The sequence below is a fragment of the Nelusetta ayraudi genome, unplaced genomic scaffold (assembly GCF_046127955.1).
Source record: "Nelusetta ayraudi isolate G7.1 ecotype Tasmania unplaced genomic scaffold, CSIRO-AGI_Nayr_v1 ptg000135l, whole genome shotgun sequence".
Classification (NCBI taxonomy): domain Eukaryota; kingdom Metazoa; phylum Chordata; class Actinopteri; order Tetraodontiformes; family Monacanthidae; genus Nelusetta; species Nelusetta ayraudi.
In genome coordinates this window covers 15,088,001-15,113,512 of record NW_027466185.1, presented here as the reverse complement: position 1 = coordinate 15,113,512, position 25,512 = coordinate 15,088,001, and the positions used below count along the sequence as shown (strand labels likewise).

At 42.3% G+C, this 25,512-nt stretch overlaps 2 protein-coding genes across 2 annotated transcripts; both read left to right on the top strand.

The window, feature by feature from the left end:
• Nucleotides 1-991: 991 nt before the first annotated feature.
• On the top strand, nucleotides 992-14,399 carry scin (scinderin). The gene is made up of 16 exons (XM_076011843.1): nucleotides 992-1,305; nucleotides 3,506-3,660; nucleotides 4,604-4,765; nucleotides 5,084-5,233; nucleotides 6,294-6,386; nucleotides 6,879-7,011; nucleotides 7,106-7,194; nucleotides 8,063-8,278; nucleotides 8,626-8,747; nucleotides 9,722-9,812; nucleotides 9,975-10,145; nucleotides 10,224-10,407; nucleotides 11,209-11,330; nucleotides 12,038-12,115; nucleotides 12,188-12,248; nucleotides 13,377-14,399. Exons 1-16 carry the CDS (start codon nucleotides 1,113-1,115, stop codon nucleotides 13,538-13,540), a joined length of 2,184 nt encoding a protein of 727 aa, XP_075867958.1. The 5' UTR covers nucleotides 992-1,112; the 3' UTR covers nucleotides 13,541-14,399.
• A 4,699-nt stretch (nucleotides 14,400-19,098) lies between these two features.
• LOC142877341 (ADP-ribosylation factor-like protein 4A) lies at nucleotides 19,099-22,527 on the top strand. The gene has a single exon (XM_076011846.1). It carries the CDS (start codon nucleotides 19,359-19,361, stop codon nucleotides 20,043-20,045), a length of 687 nt encoding a protein of 228 aa, XP_075867961.1. The 5' UTR covers nucleotides 19,099-19,358; the 3' UTR covers nucleotides 20,046-22,527.
• The last annotated feature ends 2,985 nt before the right edge of the window (nucleotides 22,528-25,512 follow it).

Sequence of the window (25,512 nt, the reverse complement as noted above, 5' to 3'; positions counted from 1 at the left end):
AAGAAACTCGACTTTGCTTCACAGTGGAAATCAAAAAACTGCTTTGCATCTTTATACACACAGGAAATTTTAGCAGATGAGACGATTTCCTGCTGCGTTGCAACTAATCAACCAACACGAAACCGTGTGTGTGCGTGTGTGTGTGCGTGTGTGTGCGTGTGTGTGTGTGTGTGTGTGTGTGTGTGTGTGTGTGTGTGTGTGTGTGTGTGTGTGCGGTTTGCCTGGCACTCCACTAGATGTTACTCTGCTGGTTGATGTTGCACACTGAAGGCTCATTTTTTTCACATATTGTTTTATCATCCAGAGGTTGTTGATTTGTCAGTGAGGATTTACCATCAGTACCTCTGAAGCTCTGTAGACTTACACTACCAGTCAAAAGTAAGGCTGACTCTATGAATTGAATGTATTTTCTTTCATTCTCATGACTATTGACATTGCAGTTTCTCACTGAAGGCATCAAAACTATGTGGAACTACGTTCAATTCTTCAAAATAGCCACCTTTCATTAAAAGCATATTAATTGACTGTTAATGACCGTGTTTTTCTTTGCTGCATATTAACATATATCTTGCTCAAATATTTGATATCTTCAGTATCTATCTGCAGTGTAGAAAGTTGGAAAGACAAAGAGTAAAATTGCATGAGAAGGTGTGTCCAAGAAGTTGTTTTGATCTTTCACAACAACAACACAACTGCAAGAGACAAGCTGCTGCACAAAACAAAGACATTGACAAGATGAAGCTCTAAAGGTTTTTGACGCTGAGTTAAAAACCAACGCATCCTGTTTGCGAACCTTAACATTTCTGTACATTCAACTCTACGTGATTTCCATTATAAACCTTAAAACGGGCGTGAGTTCACACTGTACCTTGCAGTGTAATGCTGATTCCTGCATGCGTGTCTGCACAACCCAGCAGGAAGCAGACACACCCACAGAGAGCAGAGCTGTTGTTGCTGCTGCTGCTGCTGCTGCTGCTGCTGTTGCTGCTGCTGCTGCTGCTGCACGGTGGCTGTGGGCTGAGGAGCGTCAGTGTGTTCTCTCTCCCTGCCTCTGGATCCTGCCTCAGCAGCTTCTCTCTCGTCTCCACAAGCTCCAGAGAAACACAGCAGACATGGTGCTCCACAGCAAGGAGTTCAGCACCGCTGGCAAGACAGCTGGCCTGCAAATCTGGAGGATCGAGAACATGGAGATGGTTCCGGTTCCAGAGAGCCTTCATGGGAACTTTTACATTGGAGATGCTTATGTGATTCTTTCCACGGTCAAACAGAAGGACAACTCCTTCTACCACCTCCACTTCTGGCTGGGTAAGAGAACATGCCCTCAACTTCTGACTGTGGTAGTACTACAAAGACATCAATGTCCTCGTGTATCTCTCTTCAGCCCTAAATGTGCGTTCCTCACTCTCTCTGTCACTTTTTCATGTAAAGCTAAACTGAATAAGTTATTTTTCTGTATAAACGGCACGGAAATTTTTCCTTCTGTGACCAATTATTAAGTGTGACAATAAACATATTTGCTACTTCAATGACTCAGTAGATTGGTACGATCTTGTGAAAGTCAGACAGATTTTGTCTTCTATGTTTGTGTGCCCTCAGATTGCATCATCATACTCGTGACTATCAATATCTAACCAACATTAAACAAGACATCTCTGTCTGGCTGACTGATCTTCTTCAGATCTTGCCTATGGCGTTTAGAAATGTCATCTTCATAAGCTTCTGATGAAAAAGCAAGGCCCTTCTTCTGAGATTCACATTGAACGTCTTGCACGTCTTCCAAGCCGACACTAGTGAGCCACAATGTAAAAGGAGAATCACAATGCAAAAATATGTATGTAAAATGTTGACAGAGCTTTTTCTACTTGTAGAAATCTACATTATACATGTTTTTTTTTTAGTAAAGCCACTTTATAAGGTGATGTTTCTTTTCCGCAAACTATATATGTGACATTCGCTGCAGAGAGAAGGACTAGAGAGAAGGATCCTCTTCTGCCACTCTCTCTTTCCTCATTCAGTTCGAGGGTCTGAGGCAGGTGTGGGCAAACTACGGCCCGGGGGCCATGTACAGCCCGTTAAGCTTTTTTATCTGGCCCACCGATACTTGAAGAAATAATATAAACAGTCAGTCAGTCATCAAACAGCTGTATTTCCTCCATGTTTCCAGTGTTTTCAGAGTCATTTCAATAAAGAGCTAAGCACCGTGGGGCTTCAATGAAGGCTCCACCCCCACCCTAACTTCCTGTGCAAGTGGCGCCCGCTAAACTCATCCATCATATATTATTATATTAATAGTGCTACCAGCTAAGTGCTAACAGCGGTTGAGCTACTTGAGCAGTACAGCCCATTTCCTCTAAGAGCACACAGTCAATATGGCACTCATGTTAACATGCTCTTAACAGCTGACTGAGGATTGAACTGCATTAATAATTAACTACCAGCCATGCAAATGGGCATTACACACACAAGCACTGGTTTTTGTTTCCATATTTTTTTTTACATTTGCAAGAAACAATAATCTGAAATTGACACTGAGTGAAATATTGACATTTTGCACTAGGGTGTAAACGGGGAAACAGAAGGAATTCATTCATTCATTCATCTTCTATACCCGCTTAGTCCCGAGCTCAGGGTCACGGGGGTCTGCTGGAGCCTATCCCAGCTGTCCAGAAGGAATTCAATTCTACGAAATACTACTACTACTAGCAGTACTACTACTACTACTCTTAATTCCCTGAGGGACATATGGCTTCACTGGATTCTCATCATTTCATACATTAATCCAACATACAGCCTTGCCAGCACATCTTTCATTTCAAGGTAAAGTGTGTAAAAATGAGCAATTCAAAGAATTTACAGCGACATCAAGTGGCTACATTTTAGATTGCTGCACTCTTTGAATCACCCTTCCCCTCCCGAGCTTGCCAGTGAACTACAGTGGCCTTTGCACATAAACCAGGATAACTCGCACACCTTCTTCTTCTTCTTTGTTTGTTTATTTGAGGATGCGAGCAGTCATCATTAATATAAAACGGTGCTATGCTGTCAGGTGGAAGCAAGACACTTATCAATATATGTATATTGTAAAATGAATATAACCATTTCTTGGGTAGGAAAACCAAAAGTCTTTTTTGCATTGTGAGTATACACTTTTATTAATGTATTTATGGGAGGTATATTAAGCTTTTACCCAAAAGCTCCACTTCCAACGCACTCATATTTTCATTTGGGTCCTCAAGATCTGCAGTTATTCCTCCTGCTGACCTTGTGGGACTGAATGGGATGTTGGAAAGGTCGACATGAGGTTGTCGAAGAGTCCTAAACCTGTAACACTAGACTTGTGGTCTGTTAGGATGTACTATTATTTATTTATCAGGAGTTATTGCCATGCAAGACACATATTCTATTGTTGGAAAACACCAGTTACTGACACAGTACAGATTTGGATAGGTTTGTTGTTCACAGCTAAATTAAATGCTTCATTGAGTGGTGTGTTTGTGTTCCACAGGGAAGGAGTGCAGCCAGGACGAGAGTGCTGCTGCCGCCATCTTCACTGTGCACCTGGACGACCACTTGGGTGGAAAGCCAGTTCAGTACAGAGAACTGCAGGGGGTCGAGTCAGCCACCTTCACTGGCTACTTCAAGGGCGGGATCACGTACAAAGTATGTCTGCACTTTTCCCCACCTCTGTCCTTTTTTTAGTTTTGGTTTTAGAAGACAAAAAAAAAAAAACAGCGGCCACACACTTGTAACCTTGTGCAAGTATCAATTTATTTCACAAGCTTTCTGTCCTTTCGACCTTCTTCATTCCGCTGTTTTTTTTGTCTTCTGAGTGTCCAAGTCCAGCACCTCCTCGAAGAACTCTTCCCACAGATGAGCAGTTACTTTTTTCTACTTTTTAGTTTTGACTTTACAAAACTTTTCAGCATTTCATTAGTAGCAGAATTACCCCAAAAAAAAGGTAATTCTTCGTAACGATTGGATCGTCGTAACTCAAAACAAGGACGGTCCACCAAAGCAGCACCAAAACTTTCAATTGTACTGTCCACCTTTTCAAGTCTTCCCTCACAGTTTTAAGCAGCTGTGGTTTATTTAACTGAACAATTTTTCCAATAGGGAATTTAATTTTAATTGCCAATTATTTCATGTCTTTTGAATCCATTTATAGGCGGCTGTGTCCAAATGTGACTTCCAAGAAGAATAGTTGAGCGGGATGACCTCACTCTTACTGCAGTTAACCTTTAACCTGAAAATTGTCCAAATGTGTCATAAGTTTTGAGACTTGTGGGACAGAATGTTTCATATTGTCTAGTGTTAGTAGCACATTGTCTGCATACAGGATAGCTTTTAACTAACAGCCTCTAACACTGATACCATTGATGTCTATTTGAGCTCGCATGGCACAGGCAAGAGGTTTCAAGTGCAAATTGTGATCTAATAAGCTGTTACTGCAGCTGTAACAGACAGTGATGTTCCCTGAGGTTCCCTGTGCTTGGCCATTTCAGTCAAAGTGGAATGAGTCATGGTACAAAAAACAGCAGAAAGAGGGTGAAGAGTAAAGAGCAGTTGGGAAGCTTTGCTGCTGACAGTCTCCTCTGCTCCTCAGACAGGGGGCGTGGCCTCTGGTTTCCACCACGTTGTCACCAATGACATTTCAGCCGAGCGACTGCTGCACATCAAGGGCCGACGGGTGGTCAGGGCCACCCAAGTTCCCCTCAGCTGGTCCAGCTTCAACAGCGGAGATTGCTTCATCCTCGACCTGGGAGCTGTAAGGACTTCCTTCAATTCACGCGGCAATAATATACAACTGCACTCAATAAATTCACTTTGTCAACCACTGTGCATTTCATGAACGAGCAATAAAAAATTTATATCAAGCATCATGTAAATAACAGTAAATAATCAAACTGTTCATAACATGTGAATATCTTGTTTTTATATTTTTTCCTTCTCTTTGCACGACTTTTTGTTGATATCAATAGCAAATTTCCCCAACGTGGGATGAATAAAGATCTTCTATTCTACTCTATTCTATTCTTAACTTGTAAAAAAAAGCAATTCTGGTGGTTTTTGTTTCATCTTCTAGAATATTTTCCAATGGTGTGGATCCAAATCCAACAAGTTTGAGCGACTGAAGGCCATGCAGGTGGCCAGGGGCATCCGAGACAATGAGAGGAACTCTCGTGCCAAACTGGTGGTTGTCGAAGAGGGAGGAGAAACAGCTGAACTGACAGAGGTGAGTCAGAGGTCACATGATCACAGAAAACAAGTGATGCAGAGCTAGTAACTAACTGAGAGGTCATTCCGGTGAATGAACTATAATAAAATATAATAATAATTCATTTTTAAGAATCACTTCAATCAGGATCCAAGTTGCAAGCATTTGTTTTGTAAAGTGACCATCACATCACTGAATGCTTCTGTCACAGACAAAAGTTGGAATATTTCAGACTTATCAACAATGTTCATCGTGTTACTTATGAATAATGTGCAAAACCTGATGTCTGAAATATAAAGTAAATAGAAGTGAAGTCAAAACTAAACAGTCACCTCACTCAGTCCAAACTTCATAACCAGATGGGGTTTTTCTAATGATTCAACGCCTCCACTCCACCCCACCCACCTAATATTTAGTCACTTCCACCACAACTGGCTGTTTCTCCAAACATTCGTCCTTAATACCAAGCAACTTTAGATGACACAATAACACAGAAAATCATGTTATCATCATGTTATTATTAACTATAGAAGCAAAAGAAGTTAAGGCTGCCATTGATCATTGAGTCAATCCTCACCCACTCCATCATCACCTGGTTCCCCGCAGCAGCTGCCAAGGATAAGGCCAAGCTGCAGTGTGTGTCTGTGTGCATTTTATGTATATTCATTTATTTCCATCTCGTTTTGTGTTTATTTGTTAGATTGCACTGTACATGACAATGTCAAAAACAAGTTCCTATCATGTTTACATAAATGGCAATAAAGCGATCTGAATCCTTTGAAACTACTGCTTTATGTCTTCGAATTGACAAATATTTCTAACTTAATTCTGTTTAAGAAAATCTATATATTGGCATTAAAAAATGTATTCTTCTTTCAGTCATTTTGCACAGTGTGTTCCAAAATTGTGTTACTGTCGAAACTATTGTAACATCTGGATGATTCAATAAAATGCCAGTGAGATGTTTTCGTTTGTAATTGAACTTCCGTTGATAGGATTATTGTGTATTATGTTTGGGGTTTTCCTACTGCTGCCCAACAATTGTGTACATTAATGGATATTGTATCACACTGAACAGGTCCTGGGAGTCAAGCCTGAGATTTCAGAGGGACAAGATGATGATGACACAGAAGCAGACATGTCCAACAGGAAAATGGCCAAATTGTACATGGTACCAGAGATTGCATTAATTCTGAGTTCAATAAAATGTTACTGAAAGAGACTGAAAGGACAGAATACAACTAGATACCTAGGAATACTAGGAGTTTCACTGCCTGTCAAATAACAGTTTGCTTTGTTATTAAAGGTCAGTCAGACCTTCGTTAAAACTGTAAGCAAAGAGCAGATTGACAAATTAATAGACAAAGAGGTAGAAAGAGAGTGAGAGTTTGACACTGCGCTTCTTAAATGTTCATCAGTTTTTCTCATAATGTCAAAATTACTTAAACAAATCACAGTATTGGGAGAAAATTTGTGATTTCAGTGTCACTGCTGACTGTTTCTTCAAGTGATTTGTGGTATTGCTATATAATGTTCATCTCAAGTGTGTGTATCATACAGGATCTTATTTGATTGAGAGGCAAAACTACTTGTTGTTGTTTCAGAACCTAAACTAGGAAAAAATCTTGGACCAATTTTCTGCACTTGCGTTGTTTGTCACCAGGTGTCAGATGCATCGGGATCAATGCAAGTGACTGTTGTGAAGGAGGAGAACCCATTTCTCCAAAGTGACCTGCTCTCAGATGAATGTTTCATCCTGGATCATGGAAAAAACAAAATCATATTTGTTTGGAAAGGTGTGGGTACCTATCACCTGCCGGTGGTTTGTTGCTAAGCACTGTGTTGAGTCTTTGTTATCAATATTCACCTGATCTTATTTATCTTTGTCAGGGCGTAACGCAAATCCCAGTGAGAGGAAAGAGGCCATGAAGACGGCTGAAGGATTCATTCAACAGATGGGCTACCCAGCAAACACACAGGTTCACTTTCTCTCTACTTTGACTTTTTCTCCTAAAAAGAAATGTTGTGTTCCAAGTCGTTTGGGTTTAATCTTTTCTCAAATGTTTTACAGAAAGAAAGTTTAATGCAATTTAAAGGTCCAGTGTGTCTTATGGCCTGATTTACAATTTTTGTATTTGATAAAAGCTTACTTTGCTGCCCATAAATATGTTAATAAATAAAAAAATATACTTACAGTTCAAGAAAAGTCATTTGGTTTTGGTTTTCCTCTCCTTAGAACAGAGAGGAAAAACGTATTTTGATAAAAAAAAAATATATATATATATATATGTTTTTATTAACTTATTTATGGGCAGCAAAGTAAGCTTTTATCAAATACAAAAATTGTAAATACATACATATATATATCTCAAGGGTCCCAGTGCTCCCTGTTAGCTGCCATCTTGCACCAGGAAAGCCTGGTATGGACAATACAGCTGCCTGACAGTATAGTGTTTGGTATTTATGATGACTGCTCCTGTCCTCAAATAAATCAAACAAAGAAGAAGAGGTGGACCAGGTATCCAGGTTTGGGTGTACAGGCCACCGTAGTTCACTGGCAAGTTCAGCAGAGGGATGGAGAGAGGGTGAAGCGCTGCAATCTAAATTGCTACCACTAGATGTCATGGTCTCTTCTCAACATCTCCAAATATTACACACTTAACCTTTAACCTAATATTTAGTAACTCTAGACAGCTTCATTCATTCGTTAAAACATTGTAACAACAAATGAAATGATACTAAATCCATGAAGGATTTGTCAATCAGTGAAATGAACAGCATGTAGCTTTGTGAGATGAGTAAAGCGACTTTGATTGGACTGACATGTTGTTGCTGTCGCTTCTGCAGATCCAGGTGTTGCCAGAGGGGGGTGAGACCCCCATGTTCAAGCAGTTCTTCCTGGACTGGAAGGAGAAAGACCAGAGCAAGGGTTTGGGGACGGTTTTTGTCACTGAGAGGATCGCAGTGATTCAGCAGGTGGACTTTGATGCCTCCAAGCTGCACGAGTCCCACCACATGGCAGCCAAGTACAACATGGTCGACGATGGCAGTGGGAAGACTGAGGTAAAAACCACACGCGCTTCTTGAAACAGTCAAGCGCAAACATTTGGACGTCTCCCCATGGCATTTGGTGGGTGACCTTCACACTGGCAGGCTGTCAGTTCAGTCAAGGCCTCAGTTCTAAAACCATCTCCATCGTTCGAGGTTGCAACCATCAATGGTGCAACTGGTCACTGTGAGAGATTCAATTGAAGACTCACAGGGCATATATATGTATATTTATACAAGGCAGATCAAGTTTGGAGACAAAAATGTCGCTGTTGCTGCCCCCAATCTGGACGTCATGGAAGAAGAGTTTAATGAGTCCCCCCTCTTCTTCTTCTTCTTCTTCTTCTTCTTCTTCTTCTTAGATCTGGAGGGTGGAGAGCAGCGGCCGAATTCCTGTGGAGCCAGAAAGCTATGGCCAGTTCTACGGCGGTGACTGTTACATTATCCTATACACTTACAACAAGGGGCAGATCATCTACACCTGGTATGACCTTGCGTGCTGACCGAGCTACTTTTGCATATGTAACAGCTGTCCTCTTTTTTCTGCACAAAGTTCAGTGATTTGCATTGATAAGAACCTCAAGATGTTTCCTCAATTTAAATGTATGCCTTCATATTTTAGTCGACCATTCTATTTGTTATTTTTTCAAGTGAAGACACACAGTAAATGTGTGTGGAGGTGGAAACAATGTTTGGTCGTGTCAGAGGTTCACATAAAATGAAAATGGAACCTACTCACAATTGTTAAACTTGGAGGATGCAGTTTCACAATCCGTCAAAATAGCTGAAACTAAACCCCATATTAAAAAAAAAAACCTTATCTGGACACAAGTGTCCTATCTAATTATGGGCCAATCTCCAACCTTCTGTTTCTGTCTGAGATTTTAGAGAAAATAATTAGCAGGCAGCTCAATGACTTTTTACATGACAACAATCTATTTGAGGTGTTTCAGTCATGTTTTAGGAATAATCAATGCACTGAGACTGCACTGCTAAAGGTGAGTCATCACCTCCTCATGGCATTGGACAGTGGTCTTCTCTCTTTTTAGTTCTTCTCGATCTCAGTGCTGCATTTGATACAGTTGACTACAGCATTCTTCTGAGAAGAATAGAGGATGTTATTGGCATTGCATATGAAGCCTTAAATTGGTTAAGATCTTGATCTTGTTTGTCTGACCGCTTTCAACTTGCAAGTCCACCATCACTCACCAGAACATCAGGGAGTTAGTCATGGAGTCCCTCAAGGGTCTGTTCTTGGACCACTCCTCTTTAACATTTACATGTTACCTCTTGGTGATATCATTACTGCTATGTGGACGATACCCAGTTGTATCTGCCAAATAAACCCGATGTAGCAGATCAGCTAGTTAATATGGAGGTTTGCCTAAGTAACATCAAAACCTGGATGATGCAAAGTTTCCTGATGCTCATCTAGTTCCTGCTTCATCTGCCTGTCAGGCAAGGCTCCAGCTGCACTGTGGAGGAGCGGACGGCCTCAGCCTTCCTGACTGTGGAACTGGATCGTTCCCTGGGAGGAAACGCAGTCCAGGTACAGTCAACATCATGTCAAACCAACAGCATCAGATGCAACACATCAGTCAGGTTGAAGGACTTTTATCACACATGCAGTGCAGACATGTGTCTATTCAGAATAGATACATGCAGGCGTCTATTCATAATAGATGTCCACTAAAGGAGTTTCCTCTGCTAGGTCAGAGTGTGCCAAGGCAAAGAACCGCCCCATCTACTGTGCCTCTTCCACTCCAAACCCCTGATCGTGTACAGGAGCGGCACATCCCGCCTGGGAATTCACCCTCCTGCGCCGTCAACCCGACTCTTCCAGATAAGAAGGAACCTGGGACCCATCACCAGGATAGCTGAGGTTTGAACTCTTCCCGCCGTAACAGAGAACGATGTCCCCGAATGCTGGTTCAGGTCTCTAACACGTCGGATCCTACAGGTTCTCGCCAGTGCCGCCAGTCTAAACTCCAACGATGCCTTCCTGCTGAAGACGGGGGACGACAGCGCCTACCTGTGGATGGGCAAAGGAGCTTCTGACGAGGAGAAGAAAGGGGCCAAGTACATGAGTGCAGTGCTCCACTGTGTCAGCAAAGTCAAAGTCATCGTGGAGGGATGTGAACCAGGTCTTTCTCAACATTTTGCCTCGAACTTAGCGGATTTGCTGTCTCTGCTTCTTAGTCCAAAGTAGAGTTCACACTTCCTGTATAGCGGGAACACATACACACACACACACACACACACACACCAAAAATACACCCATAGACTCAGCCAGAACTGGACATGCATAGCCAGCATCGCACAGAACAGAACAGAAAGTGGTTGTCAGAAACTGGCCGTACGCCTGCTAATTTGATTATTTAAATCAAATTGTACAGAAAAAAAGATCATATCAAAATACTTTGAGTGCAGCGCAAACCTAAAGTTTCTGTTAACTATATGCTGAGTGGAAATGTTCCAATGAGGTGTATGCAGCGTTTCACATGACAGAAGTTGGAAAGTGAAGTGTATTAGTTAGCTTATTCCTTGGCAAGAAAATGTCAAGACAAACTCAATCTAAATATGAACATAGTACTTTTTCAATAGGCTAACAATAAGGCAATTAACTAACATTCTTGCACAAAGATTGTTACCTACTTTTGAAATACAGTGGAAGCTAGTAAAAAAAAAAAAAGTTGATCCAAGTGAAAAGTAAACAGGAAAAATTGCTGTGTTAGTTTGAAAACCTTTTGCAGGAAAAGTGAGTGGAGGTCACTCAAGTTTCTGTTTATATTCCCTGAAAGATGCAAATACAAAAGACGATTCTTGTTCTTATTCATATTTTTAGTACAGTTTAGCTCTTGTGTCTCGCTTTAAAGTAATTTATGTTTTTCAATGTTACTCAGCAGACGGTGTACCCTCCTTTAACATTGCTCTTCTTGTTCCAGCTGACTTCTGGGCTTCACTCGGGGGAAAGAAAGGGTATCAGACCTCGGAGAGATTGGAGAGTGAGATAATGACTCACCCAGTCCGTCTGTTTGGATGTTCAAACAAGACTGGCAGGTTCATTGTAAGTATTTGATCCGCGTTAATGGAAACTGTGTTGGTTTATATGTTTCTTTTGAATAGACACAGGTAGAAAAAGGTAAGAAAAGTCTGTGTCTGTTCAAAAGAAACATATAAACCAGTTCAATCTTCTTTTGGTCTGTTTTATTTTGTGCATTCCGTAAACTAACAGTAAACTGTTTGCTGACATCCAGTTCAGTGGTGTAGTCGTGAAGTGTCCGCCCTGAGACTGGGAAGTTGTGGGTTCGATCCCCAGCTGGGTCATACCAAAGACTGTAAGAAAAATGGACCCCATTGCCTCCCTGCTTGGCACTTAGTATGTAGGGTTGGAATTGGGGGGTTAGATCAGCCAATGATTCCTGCGCGCAGTACCGCTACTGCCCACCGCTCCCTCAGGAGATGGTGGGTCAAATGTAGAGGACAAATTTTGCATCCTTTGGAATGTGACCATCACTGGGACTTAATTTAAATTTAACTGTTTTTGACATCTGTCAGTTAGTCTGTTAGTTTTGCTTCATAGTGTCACAACACCAACAACACTAAGCCATGATTGCACCCTTCACTTCCACACTTCACACTGCCAGCCTGGTGGGTGGAGCTGGCTGGGATGTGATGGTACCTGTGTTGACTGATGTACTTCTACCTACAGTATGCAGTCATATTTTAGTGAGGAGTACAAATACATTCTAACCTGTGTCACTGTTGGTTCAGATTGAGGAGGTGCATGGAGAGTTCACCCAGGAGGACCTGGCTGAAGATGACGTGATGCTGCTGGATGTTTGGGACCAGGTGTGAAATTTATTTCAAAGCACCTGAAGCTGTGGAGCCGCTGAACATGAACAGAACTCTCCTCCATCACAGGTGTTTGTCTGGATCGGGAAGGACGCAAATCAAGTTGAGAAGACTGAATCCGTCAGATGTGGTGAGCTTTTGTTTCTCGACTTGGCTGTTTAAGACGTCCCTTTTTTTACCCCTCGATCTTTTCACATTTCAGAGGAAAATAATGATAATTTCTAGGACATCGTTTGCAGGTTTGCCATCAGCTGGCAGGAGCTCATTTCTCACTGCAGGAACAGCTTTCTGTGGTTTTCAAGACAATCAAGAACACTAATTTGTAGGAAAAATATATACAGATGAAAAAGTAGATCTAATATACAAGGTGTGTTTATCACAAGACAGTAACATTGAGAAGGTACAGCTGCAGAAGTCTCGATGGCAAAGAGAAACAGAGGGCAGCTTTTTACAAGGAGCCATTTTAGTTTGCTGAAGGATCGTTTGGCCAGATTAGTGAGCGGCTACTGAAAACATCAAGGTTACAGACTGACGACAAAATAACTGTAGAAGAACAGGACGGTTGGTTTTCCTCCAGGCCACAATGTGGAGAGATAGATCACAACAACATGGATGTTCCTCCTCATATAACAGAAGCAGTGTAATGACTCACGTGGTTCCAGCCAGGACCTAATGAAGTCTGCTGCTGCATTGTTTTAATTGCTGCATTAGATCAGGGGAAATTCCTATTAACAAGGAAACGTTCACTCTAAAATGTCAAGCAGGTTAGCAAGCTGTGTAGCAGGACTGGGTTAATACACGGTTATTGTTTGTTTTTGTTTTTTTCTACAAAGCAAACCTGTTAGATATATATAGTATATGAATATCTGCTGTAGGGGGCAGTAGGGGACATGCACGGCATTGCTTTACATGTAAATTCCTGCTGTCTATTTAATATCCTTCTGGGCGCTGCCTCTACTGACCACAAGATGGCGCCTTAAGGCCTGCTGTCTTTACAAAACAGATCGTTTGAATTCATCCAAGTCTCCAATATTAGGCCAATAGGAAATGTTGAAGAATATGTTAAATATGACACTTCCTCACCCAGTAACACAACTTGTGGTTAACTATTGGTTCAAAGACAAGTAAGATTCAAAATCTTCTCACCTGGAAGTCAATCTTTCTTCTCTACAGTCTCACATTTTCTATTTGAGATCATTACAAACAGGGAGGAATAGAGAGTTTAGAGATACAAAGTAACTTTGTGTCGTCTCTGCAGCCAAACAGTACATAGAGAGCGACCCAGCTGAGCGGGACAAGGAGACCCCAGTGGTGGTGGTCAAACAAGGTCATGAACCCCCCACCTTCACTGGCTGGTTCCTGGCCTGGGACGCCTCCTACTGGGAGTCTGTCACAAGCGGCATGAAGCACCTGCGTCTTTAATCATCATCATCATCATCATCATCATCATCATCTTCTTCTTCTTCTTCTTCTTCTTCTTCTTCTTCTTCTTCTTCTTCTTCTTCATCATCATCTTAAGTCAAGCATTTTCTCCTTCACATCACAGTAGCCAACATTCACTCTTCCATTCTCAGCCCAAAGACTCTTTGGTGTTTCTTAAAAATGAAAAATGGATTGATTCAGCACAAGTTTAAGACGATGCATGATGGCTTAGACGATGAGTGTGTCTCCACTCCTTTTTCTGTATCTGAGAATAAAAACTCTTTATTTTGTCTTTGTCTTTCTGCTGAAAACATAACAACAAACTACACTGTCTGAAGTGTTGGAAGGTTTTGCTTTTCTTTGTTCTCCATATGATTTGCTGCCGGCCTGTCTGGAACAAAAGGAAGTAGTTGTAGTTTGCTAGTCTTGGACCATGTTTTACTTTTAACTACACTGGACATGAATCCAACAGAAGAGAGCTCTCATCAGTGTTTTTTTGGCTGCAAATAAATAGTTGTCTCCTGATTGGGGTCTTCTTTGGCTCTGACCAGGTGATGTCACGGCTTCTTCAAATTCATTGTGCAATTTTTCTCAATTTTATCCACTGGATGGAGCGTTGTGTTGAACTTGTGCGCCCTCATTCATCAGGATCCCAGCAGAAACTGTTTTCAATGGAGTGAATGAAAGGAGGGTTTTGACGGGATCCTGATAAGCAGCAGGTGGGAGCAGTGCAGCCTGAGGTTGATCTTCACGCTGCCTTCGTCCCCTTGAGGCTGGTGGTCAGTCTGGCTCGTGGCAGGTGCTCAGAGGGTCAGTGGCTTCACACAGTGTTGTGTGTCACCAGCATGGCAACACAATTCATCCCTCTTTTCTTTTAATACTAGTTTAACAAGTGGGACAACCATCATATTTTACAACCAGATTATTCCTGGAAGCCATCTATCATTTCACCATCTGCCTGAGGTGACTTCCTGTCGACATTATAACGGAAATAGAATGGTTTGTTTAAAAAAAAAAAAACTACCAGTAGTTGAATCAGACGAGGGATGAGTAAAGAAAATAGTAAATGTATAACGGACCCTGAGTCAAATGAGTTTAGCACGATCTCAAAAACAATTTGGTTTAATCATGTTTAATCATGGAATATAATAACCCAATAATATACGACTGTATTTTTTTTTATTTAATTCTGATTTTATGTACATTTAAATGGTGATTTTTGATTTCTTCATTTTCCAGTGAAATACAGAATTAAACTTGTGTTGATCTAATCGACGGCAGTAGACAAACTCGTTCAACTTTTTTGGTCGTTCTCACTCTGGCTAAAAATCTCGGGGCCTGGTACATGTTAGACAAGTCTTCTGCTTGTCACAGGTCTGTCTGTCTGCCTGTCTGTCTGCCTTCAAAGCAGCTGCCCTCTCCGAGTGTGTGTGTGTGTGTGTGTGTGTGTGTGTGTGTGTGTGTGTGTGTGTGTGTGTGTGTGTGTGTGTGTGTGTGAGTGAGTGAGTTAAGGATTGCTGGCTCTGCACAACGCTGTTGGAAAATCCAGGCAATAAAAAATAAAATAAAATTGCTGAATCAGTTCAGCAATATTTATTGAAAAATGCCTACAATACCACCTCAAAATACTACTACTACTACTACTACTACTACTACTACTACCACTACTACTACTATAAGTACTGCTACTGCTTCTACTACGTGGCCTACTGTGACGACGTCAATGCTTTTGTAGCGAGGTGAACTGAACATTGAATAACGACTCGGCATGTCGACAGTTACAGAACAGTCCACTTTACGCTCAGTGTTTGTGAGTCTGATGCTTTTTGGCGCTCTGACACAAACAGGTGACCTGCGTTGCGCTCTGTTCGTGCACATTCACGCAGGCGCGTTCCCGCAGCAGGCGTTGCTCCTCACCAATCAGACCGTGACGTTCAGAGGGGCGTCAAGTTAACCCTTCCGGAGCGGAAGAGCCCCGAAGAGCCAGTGACGGTCCTTCACAATAAAGGCAAGAAAAACGACTCGTACTAAATAACTGGTAGTGGTAATTGTATATAGTTCTAAATAGCACCGCAAACCCAGTTCCAACTCATCCTCTATCCATTAGATGGTATTTTTGAATTGATCTCTTTTTTTGTGGCTCGCATACAAACTACTTGTAGAACGCACCCAAAACATTTTCATCATCGAAAATACACCTTAAAGAAAGGAAGCTGTAGGTTATTAGTCATTTAAAAGTATCCAAGTGTTTATTTTAAAAACATATTTGTTATAGTAGCCAAAAAAAATTCAAAAGTTTCGCATTATTTCAAATCTCTTATTTCTTTTACTGAAACCCTCATTGATAACTATCGTGACAACCAACCCTGTGATGGGGTAGGTTGTCACAATGTGTCAGAGTGTCTTTGATGGTTAATAACCGCTTTGTTACAATAAGTTGGCCTACACAGTTCAAGCCAAGATATAAGGTTTTAATTGAATTTAGAAATGACTATTGAAATGTTTAGATGATGAGTAACTCACACCAGAATGAAATGTGTGACAACACACATGCATACGTACTGCTGTCAAGCTTTTATTTTTGAAAGATTCTACCGGATATGGTATCGACACCATGTGACTTGACTGCGCTGAGGAATATAGGGAACCCCTCCAGTGTGAATGGGACTGACGGTCATCGAGGCAGAGCGAGGAGCGACACCAGCGGCTCTGATTAATGAAGTGACGGACTCAAACTGAGGCGAGAGAGAGAGAAAAAAAAGAGAGAGAGAGAGAGAGAGAGAGAGAGAGAGAGAGAGAGAGAGAGAGCGCACTGTTCTGTCTGAAGGTAAGTTTCTGACGAACTCACCTGAACGCCACTGCTTGTGGAGCGAGATAACGCGATTTTACGAGTGCATTTCACCCGGTGGTTCAGCTGGAGGAGAAACTGCGGGGCGACATCCCAGAATGACTCCATCATCATTTCATAGGGAGACTGATAATGTTTCACCGGACGCTGTGTGTATTTAAGAAGATAAACCGCTGCACTAATCAGGCCTAATATCAAGTTCTAATCATAATAATGATTGTAATCACTGGGTCTCTGTGGTCGTGAGCCGACCGAGCCTGGTTCGGGCTGACACTAGCAGCCAGTATTACCACTAATGAACCCGGAGGATTGTCTTCTCTCCGCACCGCAGCAAGGCGGCGCTGCACTGCTCGGTATCCCTTTACGTACATCATCACTGCATATGAAGGAATAAAACACAGTTCTGTCTCAACGACTGTGGCAGCTGCACCGTCACACTTTGATCACTTCGGGAATGAATCCACCTGTTCACACAGTCAACCCCCGCACCCTCACCACACACCACCACCACCACCAAACACACACACACACACACACACACACACACACACACACACTCCCACGCAGTGTGCAGCGTGCAATACGTACACTACATATAGTGCAAGTGTTGTACAAGTGTTGATTTCTTGCCGATTTAGTCTCTTCGTTGTAAATGGCACATAATGTATCTGCTGCTGCAGCTGCTGCTGCTGCTGCATCAAACCATTTCCCGCAACATATTTGCTAAGATTGAAAACAGAGAAGTGTGTTGCTGAGCTCCGCCTCCACCTCCGCTGAGCTGCTTGATGGTTTTGGTCTTTGGCCGAACCAGGCCGCCGCTCTATCTGCCTTCACTCAGCCTCCATCCATCCCTGCTGTTCACCGACTCAAGCGCTGAATAGAAATTAGCGTTTGAAATACCCCCCCCCCCCCCACACACACACACACACACACACACACACACACACACACACACCCTCCCCCGCTGCTGCTGCTGCTGCTGCTGCCTGGCCTGCTGGTGTATTAACATGTACCTTAACATGTACAGGCTGTAAAGATGTGTAGTCAGAAGGATTGGGGGGGTCTGCAGTCACTTGGGCTTTTGTAAACCAAACAGGGAATTTCATTGTGTGTGTGTGTGTGTGTGTGTGTGTGTGTGTGTGTGTGTGTGTGTGTGTGTGTGTGTGTGTGTGTGTGTGTGTGTGTGCTTTGATGATTCATTATGCATACTGTCTCACCACAGGTGGGAAGTAATTAAACTGTACTGAAGTATTTCTCTCTTTTTTTTCCTTTTTTCAACTTCTTTTTTCACCTTTACTCCCTGCATTTGTTCACAAATGTGTGTACTTTGTCCTCATTACATTGACATTGGTAAAATACGCTCATCACTTTTGTGTTCAAAAGATAGAAACTCTGCCCAAAGTCATTAACATGTTATTCGTAGTTGCTGTTGCTTCAAGTGGAGCTCTTTGATGTCATTATTCCACCCTAAATCAATACACATCATATTATCCTCAATATGACATCGCAGCTGGAGAATCCATAGAGAATCACTCTAAGACATCACATCACCTTCATATAGGTTGGTTCTCCTCTCTGATTTTACAAAGCGCTTTGAGACATTTTTGGATGTGATTTAGCGCTGTGCAAATAAAAGTTGACTGATACAGGGACCTGGTGGAGCAACACATAGTTTCTAGATCATTTAAATCATAATTCAGACTCAGGAACTAAGACCACTGATGCTGTCAACATTTACAAATTTAAGGGCGATTTTCAGAGATTCATCAACACAGTTTTAATCAGTCCACCAACACTAAACTCTGTGAGCTTCAACTCTGGTCCAAACTGCTCCAATAAACTGAACACTGTCACCGATTCTCATGAGACCATTGAACATGTTGCTGCAGCTGCTGCAGTTATTCATTCATCGTTCATCTTCCATACCCGCTTCTTCCTGAGCTCAGGGTCACGGGGGTCTGCTGGAGCCTCTCCCAGCTATCATAGGGTGAAGGCAGCATACACCCTGGACAAGTCGCCAGTTCATCGCAGGGCCACATAGAGACAAACAACCATTCACACTCACACACCCCACACTCACCTCACACTCACACTCACTCGCACACCTATGGACAATTTAGAATGTTCAATTGACCTCACATGCATGTTTTTGCAGTGTGGGAGGAAGCCGGAGAACACACGCAGACACAGGGAGAACATACAAACATGCAAAATATTCTAAAGAGTGAAATAACAACTATGGAGAATAACTTTATGATAATATTCATGGGAAAATTTACTAAGTATAAGAAGACGTGGCTGGCCCTGACGGCGCCCCCCATTGCCTCTATGTCAGTAGCTGCATTTCCATGACAGTTTTGGTGATATTTCTAAAATTTGAACAAAGTGCAATCGCGATTTGCAGGTGTTTCCATTGAATGGTGTGAAGCACATAAGCCTCAACTCTGGTCAAATCTTGCAGGACAAGCAAATTACGTTTGCTTGTTGTCCAGAATGGTTGTTATACTTTTCTCTTTGATGACTTGTCAAAAATATTCCGTCCTCCGTCCAATCAAACCGCGGCATTTTCACTGGTCAGTGAACTGGTCACGTGACCCCGTACGTCACGTCCGCTGACGTGTCAATGTGAAAGTGTTTCCGTGACAATTTTGCGATATCCCTCTATATGGTTACGTGTGAAAAACCACCTCATGAGAGCGTTTTTCCATGTTGAGCTGTTTCCATCACCAGTTTTTATTGCCATATTTAAGTTTTGTGCAATTCTAGGGGTCATAGAAATGCAGCTTATGAGAACCGCTCTAAGGGGAGGAAAACCAAGTGACTTTAATTGTACTGCAATACACTTTTATTAATGTATTTATGGGCAGTATGTTAAGCTTTGACCAAGATAAAAAAAAAAAATCTTAAATAAGTCGAATTTTCACACACTGGTCCTTGAAGCGCAGAATGTGACTGACTGTCTCCCCTTCCATGTTGCTGCTGCAGTTGCCGGCCAACTTCTTGTCCAGCAGGAGCAGGATGGGCAACAGGTTGTCCGAGCGTCACTGCCGCCTCCTGCCGCTGCTGCCGTCGTCCTTCCAGTCGCTCCACATCGTCATCCTGGGCCTGGACTGCGCTGGCAAGACCACCGTCCTGTACCGCCTGCGTTTCAACGAATTCGTCAACACGGTGCCCACCAAGGGCTTCAACACGGAGAAGATCAAGGTGTCGCTGGGTGGAGGTGGAGGAGGTAAGCGGAGGAGGAGAACGATGGCCTCCTTCCACTTCTGGGACGTGGGCGGGCAGGAGAAGCTGCGCCCCCTGTGGCGCTCGTACACGCGCTGCGCCGACGGCCTGGTCTTCGTGGTGGACTCGGCGGACGGCGAGCGTGCCGAGGAGGCCAAGACGGAGCTGCACAAGATCACGCGGCTGGCCGAGAACCAGGGCGTGCCCGTGCTGGTGGTGGCCAACAAGCAGGACCTGAGGAGCTCGCTCAGCCTGGCCGAGGTGGAGCGGCTGCTGGCGCTGGGGGAGCTGGGCGCCGCCACGCCCTGGCACCTGCAGCCCGCCTGCGCCATCATCGGCGAGGGGCTGCAGGAGGGCCTGGAGAAGCTGTACGCCATGATCGCCAAGAGGAGAAAGACTCTGCGGCAGCAGGGCAACAAGAAGAAGAGATGAGAAGAGCAGAGACCTACCGGTTGGGGGACTTTGCCATCCTAAAGGTCGGCCGTAACGCATCGACCTGGAAGAACAGTTTGTTGCTGTCAGCCAGCAATTTTCAGGGCCGGACGGAACTTTGGTGGGTAACGTTTTCAACGAGACCAACGGTGGATTTCGACGATGCTCCTCCATCCATCTTCAATACCTCCTTCCTCCTGAGCTCAGTGTGTGGGGGGGTCTGCTGGAGCTGGGTGAAGGCAGGGTGACACCCTGGACCAGTGGCCACTTTACTAGGACCACATAGATACACACAACCATTCACACTCACACACCTACTGACAATTTAGAGTTTCCAATTCCAATTGAACTGTTGGAGGAAGCTGGAGAACCTGGAGAGAACCTGGAGAGAACGCAGCAAAGGTCCCAGGAGACTCCAAGAATCAAACCCAAAACCCTCTTGCTGTGAGTAGGCAGTGCTAACCACTGTCCACTGATCACCGACGATCCTCGCGGAAGTGGCACTATTGACTTTCCACCAGACTCCTAAAAGTGGAGCAAAACTTGTCTATTTTTATGTTCCGACATGCGTGCTGCTGAAAGTGTTTGAACACAATCAACACCTTTGTATTTTACCAAAGTTTGTATGTTGAAGGACCAACAAGAAGATAACTAAACAAACTATTGAACTATTAAATGACAAATCAATTGAACATGTTGGTGCAGCTGCTGTGTCAATGTGCCACGCTATTTACATTGTAAATTGCAATCGACATTTGTACACCTTTGTATTTTACCAAAGTTGGTGTGTTTTGAGGTGCTGAATGGGTAATCATGTTGGCTGTGTCAGTATGTTTGTTGTGTTTTGTTTTACACAAAAAAGGGGGTTCTGGCAAACAGGAAGCTTAACAGTGTTTTTCAACCTTTTTGAAGCCACGGCATATTTTTTACATGCCAATCCCAAAGCACACCAACAGCCAAAAATATGATAAAATGACACTTTAAAGCCCAATAATGACAATACAGTCTCTTAATTTGAAACCTGGGAAACCTATTTAAATGCTCACATAGCTGATATCCTTGGAGGAATTCAACATTCCTTTGAAAGCACCACAGTCACTCCACGATGGAGTGTTCTGATTTTTTTTAGACCAATTAAGTGAAACTGAATAATTTTTCATGGCACACCTGACATTATCTCGCAGTCCACTAGTGGGCCGCGGCCCAGTGGTTTGGAAAACACTGAGCTCACACAGAGAAGTGTTGCCAAGACCTTTGCTATGCACATTTACAGGATTTATTTTTTACCTTGGTGAAGTTTGTGTCCCTCAAATCTCCAGAATAATCGTTCACATCGACAATTATTGTTCACCTTCTCATAATATTGATTCTTCAACTTAATAATGTCCCTCCCTGCTTAGTCTTTGTGTTGGATACGACAAGGTAATGATTAGAGGCAGTACATTAATGAAGGAGACAATCCATACATGGCCACACATACAATCCATACTGGCCAATTGTACTTGTGGCCAGAACTAGTTTTTAATAGAGGTTTCCATGGTTTTCCTGGCTAGTATTGTTCAATATTGGAGCGTGCCACATGCCAAGAATTGCATTTCTCCCTGTGATAAGTAACTATAGATGCTTGGATTGGGCGTAGCCTACACATTGTTACAGATGGTAGCACTTCCACAGCAGTCTGCTGATGGACAGTATAAGATGTAGTGTTGCTGAACAAGAAATAGAACATTTTATTTTTGTATATGAGATAGAATAACTATAATTTTCGAATATAACAATCTCACTCGCTCAGATTAAGAGCAAATACAAGACGCTGTGACAGCTGAAACAAATCGAGGAATGTTCATCTGCCCACCATTCAACCTGTGACTTCATCCTCAGTGTTGCATTGAATCTTCATGACTGTTACAGTGAACTCATACAGACTTGGAAGTGTTGGTGCAGCAAACTAGTATTATTACCTGGACCCTAAAACTAGCCACAACGTCTTTGTTAATAACAGCTGTATAAATTCCCTAGCTAATATTGCATTAGTTTGCACCTATTGTTGACGGCCATGATCCTACTAAAACACTTTATAAAATCCTTTTTACTTTCTTTCTCAACAGCTTTTTATTTTGTTGCCTTTCTTTAATTTCGCTAAAGTTTGATGAAAAACATTGCCATAATGTATTATCAGCTACAATAAAATGTAATTTTGTTTGTTAATAATTGCTATATGACACAGTAACAGATGAAACGAAAAGCTGACGGACCAAATCTGAGAATATAGTTGTTTGTAACCAGCCGTTGTGAATCTGCATTAAATCTGAAACCCACCTACGTTAAATGTGACGACACGTGTTCTGCCGTGTCACCGCCTCAATGCACTTTAACGCTCTTTTCCCCCACAGTCAAAAAGAGAGCGAACGCCGTCGCCGCGATTCTGCCAAGAATCAAAACGAGAATTTACATGAAAAATAAAAATTAAAAATTAAAATGACTCTGTTCTTGTGTATGGAAGTGCATTGCTGCCGCAGAAATAGTGCTCAGTCTCTCGTTGTGAAACTATCACATTATTTTGTCTCAGTTTCACGTTATTTTGTGGTAATTTTCTAATCACATACAAACTATCGGGAAAGTTATTTCTTGAAAGTTGCACATTTTACATGAAACTGTCATGTTATTTCATGATAATATTTATTTATACCTTGTTTCGTTTAGTTTTAATTCATCGACTTGAAACATGGAAGATTATCACGTAAATATATGAAAAAATCACATAAAATGTGGAAATGATCACGTAAAAATCACAAAATAACGTGAAAGTTTCACAAAAAAACATGATAGTTTCAAGTTTTTATGTGATAGCTTCACGTTATATTGTGATACTGAGCCCTGTTTTCATTTTTTTTTCTCTCTTTTCCCCTAGTGTGGCAGCGATGCACTTCCGCATTTTTCATATGTTTTCTTGTTTCTGGCCGCGTGTTCATATTTTGTCTTTGAGCCACTTTGGTCACTTTGAATAAAGCATTAAAGTAACACCTGTGCTGTGACTTGTTGTCTTATCGCTGCAGCTGCTGATTAGACGTCAGCGAGCTGGCTTGTTCTTGTGGACCAACCAGGAAGTGATGTGAAGCGAAGCGCTGGCGTCAAAGCGAGATAAAGGGTCTACGGTTGGGTTGGGTTGGGTTGGGTTGGGTTTGCATCATGCAGGCACCAGATAGGAAGCGAGAACTTCTTCTCAGACAACGTGCAAAAACTGAACTTGATGTCCTGATTCCTTTTATACATATATATATATATATATATAAAAATCAATGGAAAAAAAACGTAGATGAACAAATACAGGACAAGCAGTGTGTGTTTCTGAATGATGAGTTTCTAATATTATTGGAGGGATTCAGAATTTGCCAGATTTTAATGTACACTCCTTCAGAAATTGTCATATATATATATATACATATATATACATATATATATATATGTAAGTTCAGTATTTTCAGTTAACCAAATTTGTACAGTGACTTCATGTTCTTTGTGCTTTTTGTTTGTATGGATCCTGACTGATGTGAGTCAGTGATGGTTGATAGCTGGTGCCTCAGTGCTCGAAGAACAACACCAGAGGAGGGAGTGTGTTGTGTTGAATTGTACACTCTGAAAGTGCGAGTGGTTCTGACTGGGTTTTTCCCGGTTTGCCTCCAGTACTGGTCGTTCTAACACACAGTGGGAGAACACTGCAAGAACAATGCCAGCACAAACACCTGAAGGAAGCAGAGCGACAGTCCAGGAAGTCACATGGTTTTACTCCAGTTTCCTTCACACCCGGTTTTCCTCTTAGTTTGTCTTTTTTTTTTCTCCTGACTCCTGTAGTTCACAAACTGCAGTGTTTTTTTCACAAAGTCAATATTTTTTCAGTCTCCTCAAACACACAAAAGGATTATCCGTGGGTTGGAGTTGTGCTGCTTCTCAGTCAGCAGCAAAAACAGTGATGACAGAAGTGACTCCAGTGGCAGCAGTGAGAGTTGCACTCACTGGAGTCACACACTAAGTGAAAATGTCATTTGTGAAGGGAAGACAGTTGCTCAACTATGGCTCAACTATGAAAGAGGTTGAACTACTGTTTATGCTGCACAAGATTGGAAACGACTCATATAGTGTTTTGATGTATGTATGTATAGATATATATACATATATATGTATGTGTGTGTATACATATGTAAGCGAAGCGTTGATCTGATCCCTGCTGGTGGGAAACTAGAAAGTGCAGCTTGGTGGTGAGGGCGGAGGACAGGATACGTTGATAAGGACAGAGAGCCACTCCCAGGCCGCCACACTTCCTGAGAAGAGCCTGGCTGGCTGCCACCACTACACCCCAACACACATACACACACACACACACACACACACACACACACACACACACACACACACACACGTGCATGCTCCATTTAGGCCCCAGGCAGTGGTAGTTGAATACAGATGTGCTTGAAAGTATACAGTTGTGTAACTACCTCCCCAGGAGGTTTTTGTCGAGTTGTGTGTTGTGTTGTGTGTCGGCCTCGACCAGGCTGAACATGAAGACGGCGGCACACACACACACAGCAGTGTTGCATCAGAACTGTCCAGTGCAACCATTTAAACAGCACTGCATGTATCCATGATGATTCAACACAACTCAACAGAATGATGACACCTCACCGTGCTGAGCAGCTGTGTTGTTGCGTGTTGTCGCACTAAGCAGGTCAGCTGGAAGGTGTTGCAACATCGCAACCTTTGGACTCACTGAGCGTCTTTAGTTTTTATCTTTGTTTAAAGAGAAGCAGCCATTACCGTTATTTACAGCCAATGAAAGGGTTTTTGAAGTTCCTCTGAAGTCCCTGAAGTTTATTTACTGAATAGTTTCAATTGGAAAGAGTTTGTTTTTTCTCGACTGTGAAGGAGAATCAACTTTCGATATAATGTTTATCAGGAGAGGAGTTAAAAGAATGTTTGTGTTCAGACTTCAACACCATCATTCTGTAATTGAATAAAACAAAGTATCAGCTCTACTGTCTTGACTCTATCAAATTCAGCACTTATTCAACAGTCACAGTTTTTAATTCAGTCCAGTTTTTATTATTATTATTATTATTATTATTATTATTATTATTATAATTATTATTATTATTGCTTGCTTATACGACCTGCGTGGAGACTCGGGAGTCTGAGCCGAGACACGGTACAGAAGTGTTGCATAATTTTGAAAAAGGTGGTTTAAATTCCATTTCTTTCGTGTGTCCAGGTGCGACTGAAATAACATCTCCATAAGACTCCATGACCACATGCTGCTGAGTCAGCACAGTACGGTTGAGGATTCTGATATTTTCAATAAAGTCTATCTATCCATTTATCTATCTATCTATCTATCTATCTATCTATCTATTTTTGTTTAAAAAATCTGTCTCTTCTTCTCTTCTCATCTTCTTCTTTCGTCTTTATGGTGCGA